The sequence below is a fragment of a genome, unplaced genomic scaffold (genome assembly GCF_019419815.1).
Source record: "Pyrus x bretschneideri cultivar Hongxiangsu unplaced genomic scaffold, Pyrus_bretschneideri_v1 Contig46, whole genome shotgun sequence".
Lineage (NCBI taxonomy): Eukaryota > Viridiplantae > Streptophyta > Magnoliopsida > Rosales > Rosaceae > Pyrus > Pyrus x bretschneideri.
In genome coordinates, this window is record NW_025999783.1 from 2,883,423 (window position 1) to 2,901,344 (window position 17,922).

Here is a 17,922-nt window from a genome sequence, read left to right on the forward strand (position 1 = left end):
CACCCCTAATCACTTCTATGAGGTCATGTACCTTCTTTGTAAAGTTTGATACCATCGTTATCGATGGACTCTTTTTGCATTATTCTTACTAGTTTTATTACTTCCTTACATTTTGAAGTGTATTTACTTTCTAGTATTTTAAGTTATGTACAATGTCTCATCATTTCACGAGTTTCGATTAAACGTTTGTAGTCTTGCTTTAACAATGAAATGATTACCTTTAGTTTTTCCTTTCCATTTTCTCTTCTATTTACTTTTCAGGCAAACATACCACAGTAGATTTCAAGCTTAAATCTCCAAAATATATAATCATTGTATGTTGGCAGCCTCCAATTGTGGTACACCTATTTTGTTACTTTCTCTCAAGCCATCTCTTGCCACTGAGAATGAAAGCACGCTCGAGACAAATCATGTGGTGACCTAAGTTAGGCTCTGTCTAATTTTTAACACCAATAGATAGGGAAAGGTGGGGGTTGCACTTGCAGATTGTGTTTGCCTATGTGATGTTCTCTTAATTTTATTTTGTGCCACCATTATATCACATTTTTGCAGTAGGGAGTGGAACATTTATAACCTAGTTAATTCTCCTTTTTTTTTTTCCCTTTTGTTGAGAATGGGTTTTACATTGGGGGGAAATGGGTATATGCTTATGAGTTCCACTTACTTTTCTTTACTGTTCTTCGTAGAAATTTACCCCATTCCTGTCTTACATCAGAGTCCTCCACTTGTAAGGAACTCGACCTCGAGTTCTCCTTAAAATGATCTTGGTAGCTAGTAGACAAGTCCCTTGTTAAGCAAATAAATTCTTCAACTTGAGAAGCTGAACTTTTAGTGCACTTAGGTGGGATAATCATGAAATTAATTTCATAAACAAGATTAAAATATACCAAACGATAATCAAAATATTTTTCCTTCCCCAAATTTTTTTTGGCCAACAATAGAATTTAACTCCAATTTATTAGATTGTTGATTCTCCAAAGGCATAACAAATTAAGAATCACCCATTTCTTGAGTATCCATGTAACAACCTGTCCCTAATTTTATGGTTTTTATAATTTTAATGGTGTGAATTGATGAAAATGCCCCTTGAGGCGAGATTGTTGACTTTTGTTGACCGTCATTTTGTGGCACGTATGAGCTATTATTTTATCGTATTTTCGGAGTACGTGACAATACGAATACGTAGGTGAAAATATAATACTATAATATAATACCTCCGAACTCAAACTTTCATTCTCCTTCCGTACAATACTATAATATAATATCTTTATAAAAACATAGTCAAATATATATATATATATATGTATATATACATATATAATAACATCACGCCAAATATAAATATATAATAACATAAAGTTAAAATAATTGTACTGAAATTAAAATTAAACATAAAAGAATTTTCACCTATGTATTTGAAACGTCACGGACTTTGAGAATACAATAAAATAATAGCTCATACGCATCATGAAATGATGGTCAACAGAAGTCAACAATCTCACCTCAAGGGGCATTTTCGTCAATTTACACCATCAAAATTATAAAAATCGTAAAATTAGGGACAAGTTGTTACACTCCACTTGTGGGAAATCATTCTCAACAAGCAACATTTCTTGTTCTTTTTCTTCCCCCCTTGACATCCACCGTTTCTTGGCAAAATGAAATTTTAGTCTCCATCAGCGTAGCTTCTTTTCTAATGATTGATTGGCCCATCCTGTAGAAATCAGGAAAGAATTTCTTAACAAATAGTCGCTCCCACCAAAAACGCACATCACCATCTAAATGAGAAGCAACCATCTTCACCATCTTCCTTTCTGTAATTGGTCATGTCTTGAAAAGTTCTTCTACATCCTCAACCCACAAGAGAAACCTTCAATATAATCACTTCCAAGGAAAATAGAAATATCTTCAACATCAACTAGGAATATCTTTAACCTTGAATAGATAATCGAAGGGTGTTTGACATGAAGGACAATTAGCATTATGGTTTGCATTCCTCTTCACTTGTAAGTACGATATCTCATATTCGACTCCCATGAATGGTGAGTCAAAAATTTCATCTTTAAATATTGTTGTAACTGAGAGATCTCATATTCGACCCTAGCCACCTCTCTTCTTTCTTTCTTGCTCAAAATCAAAGAATCTCACTTGTCCCATATCTGTGGACCCCTTTCCTTTGGTTTCTTATTCTCCAAGCTACAATGTAGTAGTGCTTTATTTAGGGTTTTTAGTAAATATAAATCAGATGGTTCCATCGACAAGTTCAAAGCAATGCTAGTTACAAAATAGTTTTGCTAACAAGAAGAAATTGATTTCCACGACACTCTCAATCTAGTAACTAAGACAATAAGCAAAAGACTTGTTATCTCATTGTTTGGTTGCCCGGTTTCCAACTGATTTCAATTTCTAAGGGAGAAATGAAATTATGGATAACAAACGGACCAAGTTCTAAATCTACCTCCATAGGTCATGAAGAACAAACATACCAAATCTTAAATCCTTATATTTGTATGTGAAGTTGTGTTATGTACGGGTGGGCAAACAGGTATTGAACCCGTGGGTAGGGACGTGTACTAATGGTTCGGGGGGGGGGGGGGGGGTGGTCCATGTTTTTTTATATCACAACGGGGCATGATAGGCTGTGTCTAAGTAAAAAGCGGGGTGGAGTGGTTCCTAATTCCTGGAGACACAGGCCCCCGGCCCGAACAGTACCTAGTGTCTTTTGGTGGAGATTACAATCATTACATTTATGCCGTTCAAATCTCATACACAGATGTATGATAACAGTCTAGGGCCGAACTTTCTACTCCTCCCTCGATCTCTCCTCCTTGAATCTCTTTTCATCTCTTGAGTCATCGACGACAACCTAGACTTCAAATCTAGAAAAGCAAAAAACGAAAAAAAAAAAAAAAAGAGCAGAAAAAGACCCAACAGAAAAGCAGGAAAAAAACACGGATCTTTATTCACCCATTCTTCAAATCCAGAAAACCCAATTGAAAATAAAACCCAAATAGATCCAGTTCTCCCATCAGATCTCAGAAATTAGACAAATTGAAAAAACACATTCTTCAAATCCAGCAGGTCTCAATCTCATTGGCGACATGGAGGATTTGAGCTTGAAGGCGAGAGCGGAGGGGATGACCTTTTTGTCGAAGACCTTCCGTGGAGAAAGTGGTGGTCCGGTTCCTGAAACGACCGAGAAAGTTAATTCTCACAAAAGAAAAACTCCAAAATCCAATTTTCCCATAAAATCAAAGAGTACCACAATGAAGCATGAAAAATGAAGTCACATCATTCTCCGAAAAGGAACAAAATTTCACAACATTACCTCACCAGAGAAAAACCCAAATTACAGAAATTAGATTTGCACAACATAAATCAGTGTTTTTCTAATTAAAAGAAAAAAACCCACTGACCCAATTTCATTCCCAAATGCATGAATGTCTTTCCTTAGAAAATAAAACAAAGTTCCAACAATTTTCTTTTAAAGAAGAAGAATGACTGAGAGGTCTGCCTGAATAAAGAGTATCGGATACATACATATATATATATATATACATACATATATATATATATATATGTAGAGAGAGAGAGGGAGAGAATCCGATCTGAATCACAGAGAGAGTTTTGGGTTGAAGAGATTGTTGTTTGCTTGAGTGTTGAGGTTGGAATCATCAGCAGTACTCACACATACCAACTGTATCTATTGTTAAATGTATCCAATTTGCAGAAAGAACAAAACTAAAAAAACGCAGTTGTAAGAGACATAGAAGAGAGAGAGACAGAGAGAAAGAGAACTGGAAGTCTGGAATGATCGAGAAAGTTAAAGAAGAAGAGGAAAAAAAAAAAAAAGACAAGAGGATGTCACATCCCCGCTCGAGGCGGATCACTTCCCGGGCCCGCTCCACCACCGTAGCACGATATTGTCCGCTTTGGGCTTACCATTCCCTCACGGTTTTGTTTTTGGGAACTCACAAGCAACTTCCTAGTGGATCACCCATCATGAGATTGCTCTAGCCCCCTTCTCACTTAACTTCGGAGTTCCTACAGAACCCGAAGCCAGTGAGCTCCGAAAAGGCCTCGTGCTAGGTAGGGATGGGAATATACATTTAAGGATCACTCCTCTGGACGATGTGGGATGTCACAAGGACCTATGGACCCGGCCTGAACCGGCCCGTTTGAAACGGGCCGGATTAGGTACGGTTCCTGTATTAAAATTTGTTATACCCGCCCGATCTGATCTGTTTCTTTTAAATCTGGATCCTGTCCGGTCCGTTCAAAATTGGGTCTGGCCTGGCTCGTGCCCAACCCATAGTGTTATGTGTCATTTCCATACCAAATAAACTCCTTTATAACATGTATATACTATTTAGAGAGTGTGTACACTAAATGTTTTTATGTCTAGCAATAATACAAGAGCATAACGTTATTAATTACGTTACATAAGTGGTGGAAATGTTAATAGTTGAAAGACCTAAAATGTTATATGACTAATAAGAAAAAAAATACAAGTATTTAAACTACAGAGTAATAGAATCCTATTTATCAAAGAGTGAAAAAAGCTATTTAGTCTTCTATTACAATAAAAAGGTTAAGCATAGTAATGCAATTTCACAAAACAAATTTTTTTATATTTAAACATCACTTACATGAATTTTAGTATCACTAATTTAAAAAATAAAATAAAATAAAATAAAATAAACCCCTCACTCCATACACACGTTTTATTCCACTCTCTTCTTCTCTCATCCAATTTTAAAAACAAAAATAAAAAATTTATACACTAATAAAAATATAAATAACTTAATAATACTAAGTAACGGTGCAATCAATTTTAGATAAGATATTTTGTTACAGTACAACACAGGTTTAGTTCCCATGACAGGAAAATATTAAAAAGAAGAAAGGAAGAAGACAAGAGGAAGTTTCACGAGAGAGAGAAACTTGGCAGTTGCTCTGCTGCTGCTACTTCCATAACTGCCTTTCAGTTTCTCAGGCAACATCAACAACAACAAGAGCCGATTCTCGAGAGAGAGAGAGATCGATCCTTTTACAGAGACGGAATGAGCAGCGACAAGTCTCCGAATCCAATCGCTGCTTCTGCTGCAGCATCTCCCACAAATGCATCCAGTAATACTACCACTGGCGGTGGTGGCTCTGCTGCCGTTGCTAATGCTAACGTAAGCCTTCATCCCGGCGTTGAATCCTGTAAGGGCATCAATGGCCTTGACAAGCTCGTCCTCCATGATCCACGAGGCAGTTCTGCTGAGGTATTCCCCTCTGAAACGACGTCCTTCTCCCTTATATCCCTCTTTCCTTCGTTTTGGCTTTGCTTTTTCTTTTTTGTTTGATCGAGATCTGATGCTTGCTTGATTTCATTTTCTGTTTGAGAATTAGAAATGGAATTGTTCGATTGGTTTCAATATCTTGTTTGTTTATTTGGACTTCGATCCCGTTTGGTGAATCTAGGGTTTCTTGATTTGCTGCGTTCCGATTTGTTCGATCTGCTTGGGTGGAGTTCTTGAGTAATGAGGTGATGAGGAAATCACGAGTGATTGATTTTTTTTTTATTTGTTTATCAGGCTAATTTTAATCTTGAACGAATTGTTTTAAGGGCAAACAATGGGTTTTTCCACGGTTTCGGAGTGAGAACTTAAAGAGCAGGAATCTGTTTATTAGTTACTACCATGAAATTTCCTTGTACAAACCTAAGCTTGCCTCATCATTTACCCTTTGGAGGATTGAGAAGTGATAAGAGTAGAAACCGGTTAAGTTTATTCGTAATTTCCCATATTTGTACAAATTTGGAGGATCGAGAAGTGTCTGCAGTTTTATTAATTTTACTGTTTTTTCATATTAGAAACTAGTTGTTGCGGTCGAATCTGGACAAAAATTCATATCATGGAAGGACTAAACTCATAATTTCCTTTCAGAGTGTAATTCAAGTCTGATTGATGAGGAACAGTATGTCCACCAATAGCAATAGGATCTTTCCAAAGGTTTTGAAGTTCATGGAGTATTAACTAATCTGCTATGACGCTTTTTTTTTTTCCTTGCTAAATAGATATTTATAAGTAGATGCACAAGGTTCAGTCATTTCAATTGGAAGGACATTAAGATGAGTATCTAATATGAGAAAGTTACTGGTGTTATGTTGTGTACATTACCAGATTCGTTATCAAATCGAATATTTTTTTTTACCTTAAAAACACTCAAATAATTTTGATTTTGCCTGTTCACGGGATAAGTATCTAATGTGATTTCGTACTTAGTGTTTGTTAATTAATCTGATAAGTGCGATAGTCTATTAATGTTTCTGACATTAGCCTACTGTGTATTGCCTATGTAGAATGCCAATTTGGTTCACTTCTCTCCTTTGATGATACTTGAATTTGGATACAATTACTTGAGTGCATGCTAATGCTTTATTTTTCATTTACCGCCTGATGATTATTTTCTTGATGCTAGTCTTGCTCTTGCTAGATTTATACACTAATATATCAATTGGTATTGCACCCTGAGTTATTATTGGTCTGCATAGTTTCACTTTCTATGTTTGTTTTGTTTTAGAATGTAATTTCAGGCTTCAGAAGCATATTTCCAAGGCTGATTACAGTGGCCTTTCAACTTCTGTTGCCTTATAGTTATTTGTTTTTGGGCTTTTCAGGTGTATTTGTATGGGGCTCATGTAACTTCATGGAAGAATGATCATGGAGAGGAATTGCTGTTTGTTAGCAGTAAGGTGCTATGCAGCAATTTTTGTTAATTCTTTTTATTTATTATTTTTTTAGGTGTAAATTCTCTTGATTTTTCCAATGGACATCACTGAAGGAATTTCCATTTCTTTTTTTTGTTTCTTTACGGTGTTGTGTATTATCTTTAATGGGGATTCTTTTTACACATTTTATTTTTCTTGTTCATACTTTAGAAAATGTTTTTAAGCATTGTATACATGTATCATAGCACCTTATACGATTATTTTGGATGAAAAACTGCTAATATGATATGTATGCATTAAATGGATGGGAGCTTATTGTATTGTGATAACAAACCTTTGAGAAGGATGTAGTGCATGTTGGCATTGTGGTACTGCATTATGTGTGGTGAGCAGTGTCGGCATACACCATTATAAAGTTATGTCATCCAAATTTTTGCTTATCAACTCAGTTTGTTTCTTATTCTTTTAGTTTTAAGTGGGCTCTAAGATTTGGTCAGGTTGCTTTTATGACCGTTCTGTGCTCCTGGGAGGATAATTAGGATGTTGATTATAGATTCTTGGAAGTCTGGCAACACTGTTTTTACTTCGTGTCATGAAACGTGAGACGACTAGGGATGACAGTTTTATCCGTGATGCTCAATTCTCTCAGCAACCCACACCGAATGGGGAAAGCATGGGGTTGGGGACGACAATCTTTTTTCTTCCAAATAAGGTTGGGGTATGGGGGTGCAGATTGAGGTCCCTGCCCCATACCCGTCCTCATCCCCATCCCTGTTCCCCATCTGGTTTTTTATTTTATATCATATTCTGTTTAACTGGATTTTGCTATCAAAATTTGTAGAAAGGGATATAACCTTAATTACTATCATGCATTTCACAATGGAAAGGGGACTGATAATACTTTGTGGCATATTTCTTCCTCCTTTTATTTTTGCCCTTCCTTTATTCACCCACAAACAAATCATCTGAAATGTATATATCTTATTTCTTCCGCAGGCTATCTTTAAGCCTCCAAAAGCAATTCGTGGGGGAATCCCGTTATGCTTTCCGCAAGTATGTACTCCTTTCTGATGGTCTTTCCTGCTTTATTTGATTGTTCATCCTCGTGAAGGGAACTTGTACGTTGTTTATGCAGTTTTCAAATCTTGGGCCTCTTGATGCACATGGATTTGCTAGAAACAGATTTTGGAGCATTGACTCTGATCCATCTCCGTTCCCAACAAATAGCCCCAATAAAGTTTCTGTTGACCTGATCCTTAAGCCTACTGAAGAAGATATGAAGACCTGGCCTCACAGGTGAATACTGGGAAATATGTTGATTTATTATTTGTTAAGGCATTGGAGGAAGATTCTAATTGGAATCTATGTAACTTCTTTTTTTTTGTCAACTTTAACTATAAGGTTTCTTTTACTTGATTTCATGTTCAACTGAAGTTATGAGTTCCGGCTGCGGGTAGCTTTGGGACCCGGAGGAGATCTGACATTGATATCCCGCATCAGGAATACCAACACCGATGGGAAGCCGTTCACATTCACATTTGCATATCACACTTACTTCGCTGTTTCAGATATCAGGTTTTTCATCCACTTGATCTTGTTAGACATGCTATTTATTTAGCCTCTAAATAAACCAAACGAGTAAAGGGACTCCAAAATTGATAGCTTTTCATCTCATTTTCTGCCTTAAATAATCCTGAATTTGTGAGCATAGTATAGGTATCATTGTTGTAGGTGTTGGAACTTTTCTTTCACTCCATAAGTGATCAGAGTATGACGCATAAACATATCTTGTCCGTCTATGGTTGACTATGCTGCATTGTGGCAGAATGTGTGACTGAAATAGCATAATCATTTAAAATGTACTTGGTCGCATCGTTATGAAAATAACTTTGAAGACAAGCTTAGAAAATGGGTAAAATTAAAACACTTTTTAACTGATGAGCATGTGATATTCTGCAAAGGTAGCCGTACTGGAAGGTGTGGCTGGATTGCCTCCTTTTCAGTGAGAGGTAATGCTTGTTGGGTATTTTGTAAAGAGGTTGCATGCAATACAGAGGATGCAATTATAAAAGTGTGGTTCGCTCCTCGTATAATGAATATAGATGCATGTCTATGTTTATGTAAACTCTATAAACCTAATTAAAATATTTAAAATGATAAGATTATCACATAAACATTTAAAGCTAATCAGATCTTATTAACTGCGAATTGTGCAATATGACAGTCAGAAAAGAAAAACCATTGTTTACCATCCATGCTTGCCCTCAATTTAAATGCCATATCATGTAATATACAGTTTAAAGGAGGACAACAGTTCTGGATGGTATTGAAATTTTCTTTGTGCTTCTGTTCAGTGAAGTTCGCGTAGAAGGATTGGAAACCTTGGATTATCTTGACAACTTGCAGAGCAGGAAACGTTGCACTGAACAAGGCGATGCTATAACATTTGAGTCAGAGGTAAGTTGAAGTCTCTCTCAATTTCTGTGTTTATTAGTTTTGTTAATTTTTCACTTTATTTTCCTAATAATAATTAGGTGGACAAGATATATCTGAGCACTCCTACAAAGATTGCAATTCTGGATCATGAGAAGAAGAGAACATTTGTAATACGCAAAGATGGTCTTCCAGATGCTGGTTAGGATTAATATGTTCAATCTTTCATATTGGAGTTATTCCTGCTGCAGTCTATTTTCTTTATTTTTAAAATTTCCGGAGTCCTGACTGAAGCTTATATAGTGGCTTTATCATAACTAACAAGAGAACAGAGTGAATTGCTCTATCCTATGACTCCCGAGATAACTAGGATTAATGGAGAGAACTCTTGTTCTTTCTTCGTTCTTTTCAAAATATTAACCTCATTGGTTTAAATGTTATTGTTCTATGATTTGATTAATTTAAAAGTTGATAGTGAAGATTTTTTTTAAATTTATCAACATCCACTGTCTTCAGCCATGTTTTACACTATCATATCTTTCCTAAATCTAAAACCAGTTTTATTAGGTCTTTATGTTGATTAAGTCACTCTAATGATCTTCGTCGAATATATCCAAGTTCCACAGCTGGTTCTCTCATTTGATTCTTGGTTAATAGAAGTGAGGTGTTTTTTGTTGCTAAGAGTTATAATGTGAAATACCTGCCCTCGTAGTGTTCATTGGGATCGTATTCTGTACTGTGTAGTGATTTAAATTTTTTTCCCCATTCAGTTGTATGGAATCCCTGGGATAAGAAGGCGAAGGCTTTGACTGACTTTGGAGATGATGAATACAAGCATATGCTGTGTGTGGAGGCTGCTGCTATTGAGAAACCTGTAACATTGAAACCTGGAGAGGAGTGGAGAGGAAGGCAGGAGCTTTCAGCTGTTCCTTCCAGTTACTGCAGCGGGCAACTTGATCCCCGAAAGGTTCTTCAGGGAAGCTGAAAGTTCCATCATTCTGGCCTATACTTTGTACAGGTATGTGTGCCGAGAGTTCAAACTAGTAAATATCTAATCATACATCTGGTGCTGGCCTTTCACTTCACCACGAATTGTCTGATGCATCAAGTAGACCTAACTTGTAAATTCAAAACGTAAGCATTACAATGAATTCATAATTGTCTTTCTAAGATGCCTATACTCGTTTTTGGTTGTTTCATTTTCTGATTGAACAGTCGCTATTTTGCATGATCAGCTCGTGTTTTACTATTTGGTAACAAAAATATGAGCTCGTATGTACTTTTTTTTTTTTCTTTCTAATGAACTAATTGTATCTGCTTCTATTTTTCTCCAATGATTGTTAGTAAGCAAAACAAAGGGGAAATTGACTACTAATAGTTTCTTTTCAAAGGAGGCAGCCAAACCTTTAGGGCTCGTTTGGTACACATGATAAAATTGGAATGGATAGCTTATTAAACTAAAGGTATTTTGAAGGGAGAAATTATAAAATTATGACGAGGATAGAAGATGAATTACTCATGAAGAAACTTATTAACGGAAACTAAAGGGATGTCGATGCATCATTTAGTTTGGAATGTGATTTGGCTTATGGGTAATGGTTATGGAGTAGATTGTTATGGTAGCAGGGGGTTTGGGTATTTGTTCAATCAACTCAAATTCTCAGAATAGCTTTTCGAGGATTCGGGAATACCGACGGGTTGGTTTCATGGACGTGAACTGTTAAAATAGATGTTGTCGTTTGTTTTAATTAGTATGATTTCAAATATTGTTGGTGATAGTCTAATAGATCTTTCGTTCTGCAGGTATGCTGTTGCACATGTACATCGGTCGGGAAAACAAATTCAGCCCGCTATTTTCGCTCCGAGAATTTTACTGTGTTGGGTGAAATGATCGATTCATGAGTACATATGACTCGATATAATATGTTTTTTTTTTAAGTCGATGAAGTTTTTTTTATTTTTTTATTTTTGGTGTGGAAGGAAATTAACTCGAGTGGAAATGGTCGACACTTGGTCCGGTGGATGAGAGACTGTACGTGTTTTTGTTAAACGAAATGTCAGTGAATGTTATTTTCGATTTAGATTCGATTTGATTTGGTTTACGGTAATTCCTTCTTATCTTAAAATAATATGTAGAGGTGGTACTGCATCTCCTTTTTCTATTGACAAAATATAGCGAGATGAAATTCTAACATATAGTAGCAAAAAATATAGCAATTTTTGCGAAGATTCGTGTGAGGGATAAATCCAGATGATATTTCTATCCATTAGATCTAGCAGTAGGCCCATGTAGACCTGGTAAATCAGTCCATAACAGGGAATTCGATAACAATTCTTTTTGTTAGCGAGTTGTGTGTTTTGTATTGAGTTAAAGGGTCATGTAAGAATTTATCAGGCCTAATGTCTTGACTTGGCAAATTGGTTGTGTTTGTGTCATACTTGTTATATTTTCGGGTTTTTAACTGGTGACTCGATAACAATATAACTTATTAATGAGTTTATAACGGATGACATGATAACGACATGATTAGTTAATAGGTTGTCTTGAAACTTGTTATTTTTGTGTTATGTTAACAGAGTGTGCAAGAAATTGCTGGGTCTAGGCTCATGATCGACTGCACTATGGTTGCATATTGAGGGGCTTGCCAGTCAAGAATCAACCTTAATTATCGTTCATGTAAAATAAAATAAAAAATCTGTCCGAGCATCTCAAATGACATAGGTAAATGCGTACTCAAATTCGTGTTGATGAGTTACATGGTATAACTTTGCTCCAATAGTGTAGGCTATCGAGTAGGCAATTTTGTTTATTATTATTCATATTAAGTAGGCAATATTGTCTACACATTTAATAGACAAATTGGGTCTCACATCTCTTTTCGCAATAAAATACTCTTTGTGGTCCCTCAATTAGATTGTGCTGTATTGTTTTTGTTAGGAACAAGGGATGAAAATAACTAATCTAATACAATTTTGCAAACTTGGGTTGCCTAATTCATTGGAGTGATCAAGTTTCCATGAGGAAAAATGAGTAGGAAACATGCCACATAACCCTATATGGTACACTTTTGTCTACTTTGACAAAGGTTCAGGGCCGAAGGGGTAGAGGAAGACCTAGGAAAACTGAGGAAGAGACTCTAAGAAAAGACTTAGAGTACTTGGATCTAACGGAGAACATGACACAGAACCGAGTGCAATGGCGTTCTAGGATTCATATAACCGACCCCATTTAGTGGGAAAGGCTTTGTTGTTGTTGTTTGTCTACACTATTAGAGATTGACACGTCCCAACCCAGATGTCCAAATGACACCTGGATAACACACATTGACTGACACCCAAGGATGACGAAAGCCATGAATAAATGAATATGCGAAAATATGAGAGGATAAGTAAACCAGAAAACATGCAACAACAATAATAACAAGGAATTTGCAAACATTAAGAGGCAAAAATAATAATAATTCAATTTAAACATGTAAGAACAGAGTATCCAACGTTCACAAATCTGAATAAAAATGTACGAATGTATCTAAAGCATACCACAAACGAAAGTGCTAGAGAAAGGTAAAATAACAAGTGACAAATGATCATAAACGGAAGTCATACTCGAGTGGAAGGATGCAAGGTCACTGGTAGGGAAATGCCTCGATGCTCGGGTCTTACTGAACGTACTAAACCCTTGTTTTGAAAACACATATATATAATGCTACATAGTAGTTTTCCGAAAACTCTACATGCCATGAAAACGTTCATAAAATCAGAACGTATAAAACCTTGGTCAGAAATGAATATAACTGCCTGAAGGCAAATCTATAAAAACCTTCATAAATCCCATTAATGTTGTACTCTCTAGGGATATTATAGTCCCTCGAAGGCAGTACCTGCCCATCACCCGAAGGTGAAGTTGTATGACACTGGGTTACGCCAGTGAAGAAACATGGTAGGTTGAAGTTGTACGAGTTCGGGTTACGCTGGAGAAGAAATATATAACATCACACACCGACACTAGCTCCAGGCTAGTGAAGCTGGGAGTATGTCATCAATCTCATCAACTCCTCATTCGCCTGAAGGCAATACCTGTCCATCACCCGAAGGTGAAGATGTACGATACTGGGTTACACCAATGAAGAAACATAGTAGGCCCCATCACCCGAAGGTGAAGCTGTACGACTCTGGGTTATGCCAGTGAAGAAACATGGTAGGCCTCATCACCCGAAGGTGAAATTGTACGACTTCGGGTTACGCTAGAGAAGAAATATATACATAATATCCTCAATTGTGTCCTATGGCCATAGACATCTACATACCCAGGTTGTGTGGATGTGTTGTATGATAGCCCGCTAGATAAGTATCGAAAACATACCTCAAAAACTCATCAAATCCGAAGCTCACAAGCTCAAAGTCTCATTTCATAAATCCAAGATAATTCACATTCGTAAATCCATGGAATTTCAAAAGCGAAAACCCAGTATTTCATAACCTTTAGTAAAATGTAAATTCGATAAATCATAAATATCTCGTAAACCATAAATGTAGAAATCCGGAAAATATAATATAAAACATATTCGATGCATGAAATATGAAATGCATGCAAGCCTAATATTTCATAAAAACATGCAAGTTTAGAAGGGGTCCACTCATAAGTATTCCACTACCGGTGAGCCGCTTGAATTAGGGATGACTGGATCACTTCTAACTGATGCACCTAAACACAAATGAAGACCATTTAGTAAAACTCTACTAAAACGATGGAATTTGGAAAAATGGACATGGATTCGGATTCGGCACGTTGAAAAACCTAAAGAGGGACCTCGGGTTCCCCCACGCATTGCCAGACGTGGCGGCAGCCTAGAAGGCTATGCGCTGTCACATATGCTGAGATGGGTTGCTGGAAAGTTCGTCCAAAAAAGTCGCCGGCGCTGTCATGGATGACGGCGGAGCATAGTACCTCCGGTGGAGACGCGTATGCTCTATGTGCCAGCCATGACCCTCACCCACATGCAAGCCACGCGCCAGCCCAAGAAGTTGGGTTTTGGTACAGGTCAGATCAGGGTTTGGGCCTGGGTTCTGGGTAACTAGATTGGGCCAGTTCTCAATTAGGGTTTTGAGCCTGGGTTATTGGGTTTGGTTTAGGCCTGGCTCTGGTTTGGGCTTGGGCTGGGTTTAGAGTTGGGTTGTGGGTCACAAGTCGGGATGACTCAGTTTTAGGCTATGGATTCGATCAGAATCTAGGCAATATTTCTCGAGCTCCATTCTACACCATTTGCAATGATTCAAAAGTCATAATGAAGTTTGGCACTAGGAGAAGAGATTCGTGCTGTTTTGGAGTTGTGTCATGATCGGAATTGGCTGGAAATTAGCTCGAAAGCTGACGGACCTCACCAGAAAATACGTAAAGGAGTTTTCGAGATATATCTGCGTTCAAAAACCACAAAGACTACTAAAAATTTCCTTAACTTACTCCTAAACACGATCTACAAGGATTTAGAGTTGTTAACAAGCTTACCTCGTCGGAAAACGGCGAGAACTCGTTGGATCAACGCTTAGCACATTGAACATACTGTGCAACAAGGGAGAGAGAAAAAACAAGGGATATCTCTGCGTTTAAGGTTTGTAGGACTCGTATGAGAGGAAGTGATGGTGGTGTGTTGGTCGTTGGAAGGAAAAAAGGGCTAGAGATGGTGTCGGTGGTGGAAAGATGAGAGGGAAATAGTGGTGAGGAAGAGAGAATTTTAGAGTGAGAGAGAGATCATAGGAGGGGAAAGAAAAAGGGCACCAGAAATAAGGTGCCATGTAGAGGCCCAAAGTGGAGAAATATCTCCACTTGTGAAATTACCAAAATGCTCTTATCATTCAAAAATTGTAGGAGTTTCATTTTAGCTCCGAATTTGATTCCGATCGTACCTACGTGTTCGTATTAATGAGAGCTACCGAAATAAAATAAACGGAAAATTCTAATACATTAACGGACGAAAGTCAACGGAGGTCAACCTTTTCATCATTAGGGGTATTTTTGTAATTTTAACTAAATAAAATGAAATTTTCGAAGCGGGTCATTACAGAGATGCTGGAAATTGAATAGATTAACTCGTTTTAATGAGTCATGTAGGCAAAATTAACTCCAATGGTGTAGTCAAATTTTGCGCACTCTCCTAATATCAGTGATGTTGCCTACTTCAACATGAGTAAAAAAATCGAGCCCTCTCTTTTTAATAAAATGCAAGCACACTTCTCTTAAATAATAGTATAGAATTTTTTTGTAGAGAAATATGACATACACCTTAACTGGTAACAATGGTCACCACTTCATTAATCATCGTTAAATGAGTTTAAGTTTTGAGATCTGAGTAGTAGATATATTAAATCAAACTCATCCAACAATAATCAGTGGGGTGGTGATTAAATATCAGAAGAAATAATAAAATAGGACTTTACCTATTTGGTCACCCCTAGTCAATTTTGCCTATTTTAGCAAGTGGTGGATTTTCTTTTAGGCTATTGGGTAAGGCCTTCATCTTCAATCCACCATGTCCGGGTTCGAACTTTGTTGCCTCCCCTTAGTATAAACTAGCCTTTTAGCACCACACTAAAAAGTAGGGGTGGGCATAAAAATCATGGAACCAAGAAACCGAATCGAACCGGGAGTAAAAACAGACAAAAGCTGTATTGACCGAAAAAGTCAACTTAGGTTAAAAAATCAAACTGAACTGGTTCATACCCAATTTCGATTTCAATTTTCATTTTGGCCGAACCGCCTAGAACCAAACCAAACCATTTCATATATAAGCCCAAAAGAAATTTAATTAAAAATCCAAGTTCAAAAGTCAATAACTAACCGTTATTATTATTTTTTTGGGTCTCATCTCTTCCTCTTTTTTTTCTTCCTCAAATGATATATTTTGTTAAGTTATCTATTAGATTAGCCACTAACGAAATTCGAACCCACACCGTTATGCAAGGGCTCAACACCTTTATGTTAATTATTAGCACGTGAGCCACACATATTAGGCTAAAACAAAACTCTTCATCAATTGTTAGCACTTAGGGCTTACATGTGAGGCTAATTTTATCTTTATAGTTTCACATGTGAGCCTCATGGAGTAAAAATTAACAGAGAGTTGAATTTTTTTTATCTGCGACGTTGTTGTTCTTATTTCTCCCCTATGCCTCACCACGCCACGCCACGCTACGCCATGCTTCTGTTGTGCTAGAATATCACCAAACCAATTGGAACCAACTCAAGCTAACCCACAGGAAATATATCAAATGAAATGCAAGAACAAAATATAAAAGACACCAAGATTTTAACGAGGTTCCTCAATAGTCAGTGTAACTAGAGTACGTACTCGGAGCAGTAAGAGCTCACCCAATAATCCACTATCAACCAAATGAGAGTTTACAAAGTGTTGGCAATCTCACAACCAAAACCCCAATACACCCAAAAACTCTCACTCACCAAAGAAACAAATAGAGGAAGAAATATAGTGATTAGTTTCTTCTCTATACAAAGCTCAAAGCTATTACAATAACTAATACTTTGATGAATGATTGCTAACCAAAAAGAAGAGCACTTTCTTCTTTTCTTCAAAGTGGGGTTGCGGCACCTTTTCTAATTTTTGCTTCTCTCAAACAAATGGCAGCAGCTGCTGCCTTACTAAAACCCTAGCCCCCTCACGTGGCTTGCACATGTGGGCTAAATGGAAGGACCCATTGAATGGGCTGCTGAGATCAATTAAAGCCCAATAGAATTTGGACACAAATCCAGCAGCTTCTTCTTCTTTTCTGCTAGTCTCTTCTTGCACGTCTTGATCGATATCTTGGTCTCGCATCTCGTTAAATTTTGTGGTCACAATGTTTAGGTTTGGTGTTTGTAGGAGGATTGGAAAAATGTTATGTACGGTCAAACCAAACCGGAGTCGTATTAAACTGAATCGTGTGTTTATAAATATTGAAAAAACTAGATTTCATTTTCAATTTTGGTTTAAGGAGTAAACAAAACTGAACTGTACTGTGCACACTCCTACTGATGAAAGTGCCAATTTGCTTTTTTATATTTTTTATTTAGGGAGCCTAACATGTAGAGATAATGTTAAAGAATCATTTAAGAATATTAGTTACATAATTACATTTCAATTGGGCAAATCGATCAATTCGAACTCTTCCAAGGGATATCGATGAGATGGAGGACAAGCTTAATTGCTTGTTTGGGCAACCCATAAACGATAGTGTAAGGAGCTCTATTCAAAACTTTATTCCTTGCTCTAGAAGAAGGGTTTTGGAGATAGCGATCTCGGGAGAATTGGCTACGATTGGGGGATCGAAACACAAAATACTTTCATCAGAAAGCAAACTGGAGGCAACGTGGAACTAGCCTGAATGGGTTATTTGATGAGAGCGGTGATTGGCACAATGATAAAACATCTGAAAATGACGGAGGTCCTGGAAAACATCTCCCCGAGGGTGGGAGCGGAACTGCTGATGCCTTTCTCAGACGAGGAAATAAAACAATACCCTTTTCAAATGCACTCTTTCTCAGACGGTTAATATCGGATAATAGCTTGGTTGCTTCATAACTTGCTCATTATATGCACAACAAAAAATGTGGATGGAATGACGTTATGGCCTTAAAGCTAAATATTAGGAAAGCATATAGAGGTTTTTAGAACAAATCATAAGGAATTTGGGCTTTGCCGAGTAGTGGATTGGTTTAGTGATGATGTGTGTTACTACGGTCATCTTTCAAGCTTAACGGTGATCCGGTGGGGTATGTT

The 17,922-nt window shown here is 37.1% G+C and overlaps 1 protein-coding gene and 1 long non-coding RNA gene across 2 annotated transcripts; one reads left to right on the forward strand and one right to left on the reverse strand.

The window, feature by feature from the left end:
- Positions 1–2,943: 2,943 nt before the first annotated feature.
- LOC125469856 lies at positions 2,944–3,559 on the reverse strand. Its single transcript, XR_007252147.1, has 2 exons — positions 3,417–3,559; positions 2,944–3,186 (listed from the first exon to the last, which is right to left on the reverse strand). It is a non-coding gene; the product is annotated as an uncharacterized LOC125469856 (long non-coding RNA).
- A 1,326-nt stretch (positions 3,560–4,885) lies between these two features.
- Positions 4,886–11,277, forward strand: LOC103938716 (putative glucose-6-phosphate 1-epimerase). Its single transcript, XM_048567881.1, has 9 exons — positions 4,886–5,270; positions 6,668–6,742; positions 7,715–7,771; positions 7,854–8,014; positions 8,153–8,293; positions 9,073–9,175; positions 9,253–9,352; positions 9,922–10,169; positions 10,955–11,277. Exons 1-8 carry the CDS (start codon positions 5,064–5,066, stop codon positions 10,134–10,136), a joined length of 1,059 nt encoding a protein of 352 aa, XP_048423838.1. The 5' UTR covers positions 4,886–5,063; the 3' UTR covers positions 10,137–10,169; positions 10,955–11,277.
- The last annotated feature ends 6,645 nt before the right edge of the window (positions 11,278–17,922 follow it).

Coding starts and splice junctions, on each gene's coding strand:
- LOC103938716 (XM_048567881.1), top strand. CDS start 5,064: ATGAGCAGCGACAAGTCTCCGAATCCAATCGCTGCTTCTGCTGCAGCA. Junction 9,176..9,252: donor CTATAACATTTGAGTCAGAG/GTAAGTTGAAGT, acceptor AATAATAATTAG/GTGGACAAGATATATCTGAG. Junction 9,353..9,921: donor AGATGGTCTTCCAGATGCTG/GTTAGGATTAAT, acceptor TTCCCCATTCAG/TTGTATGGAATCCCTGGGAT.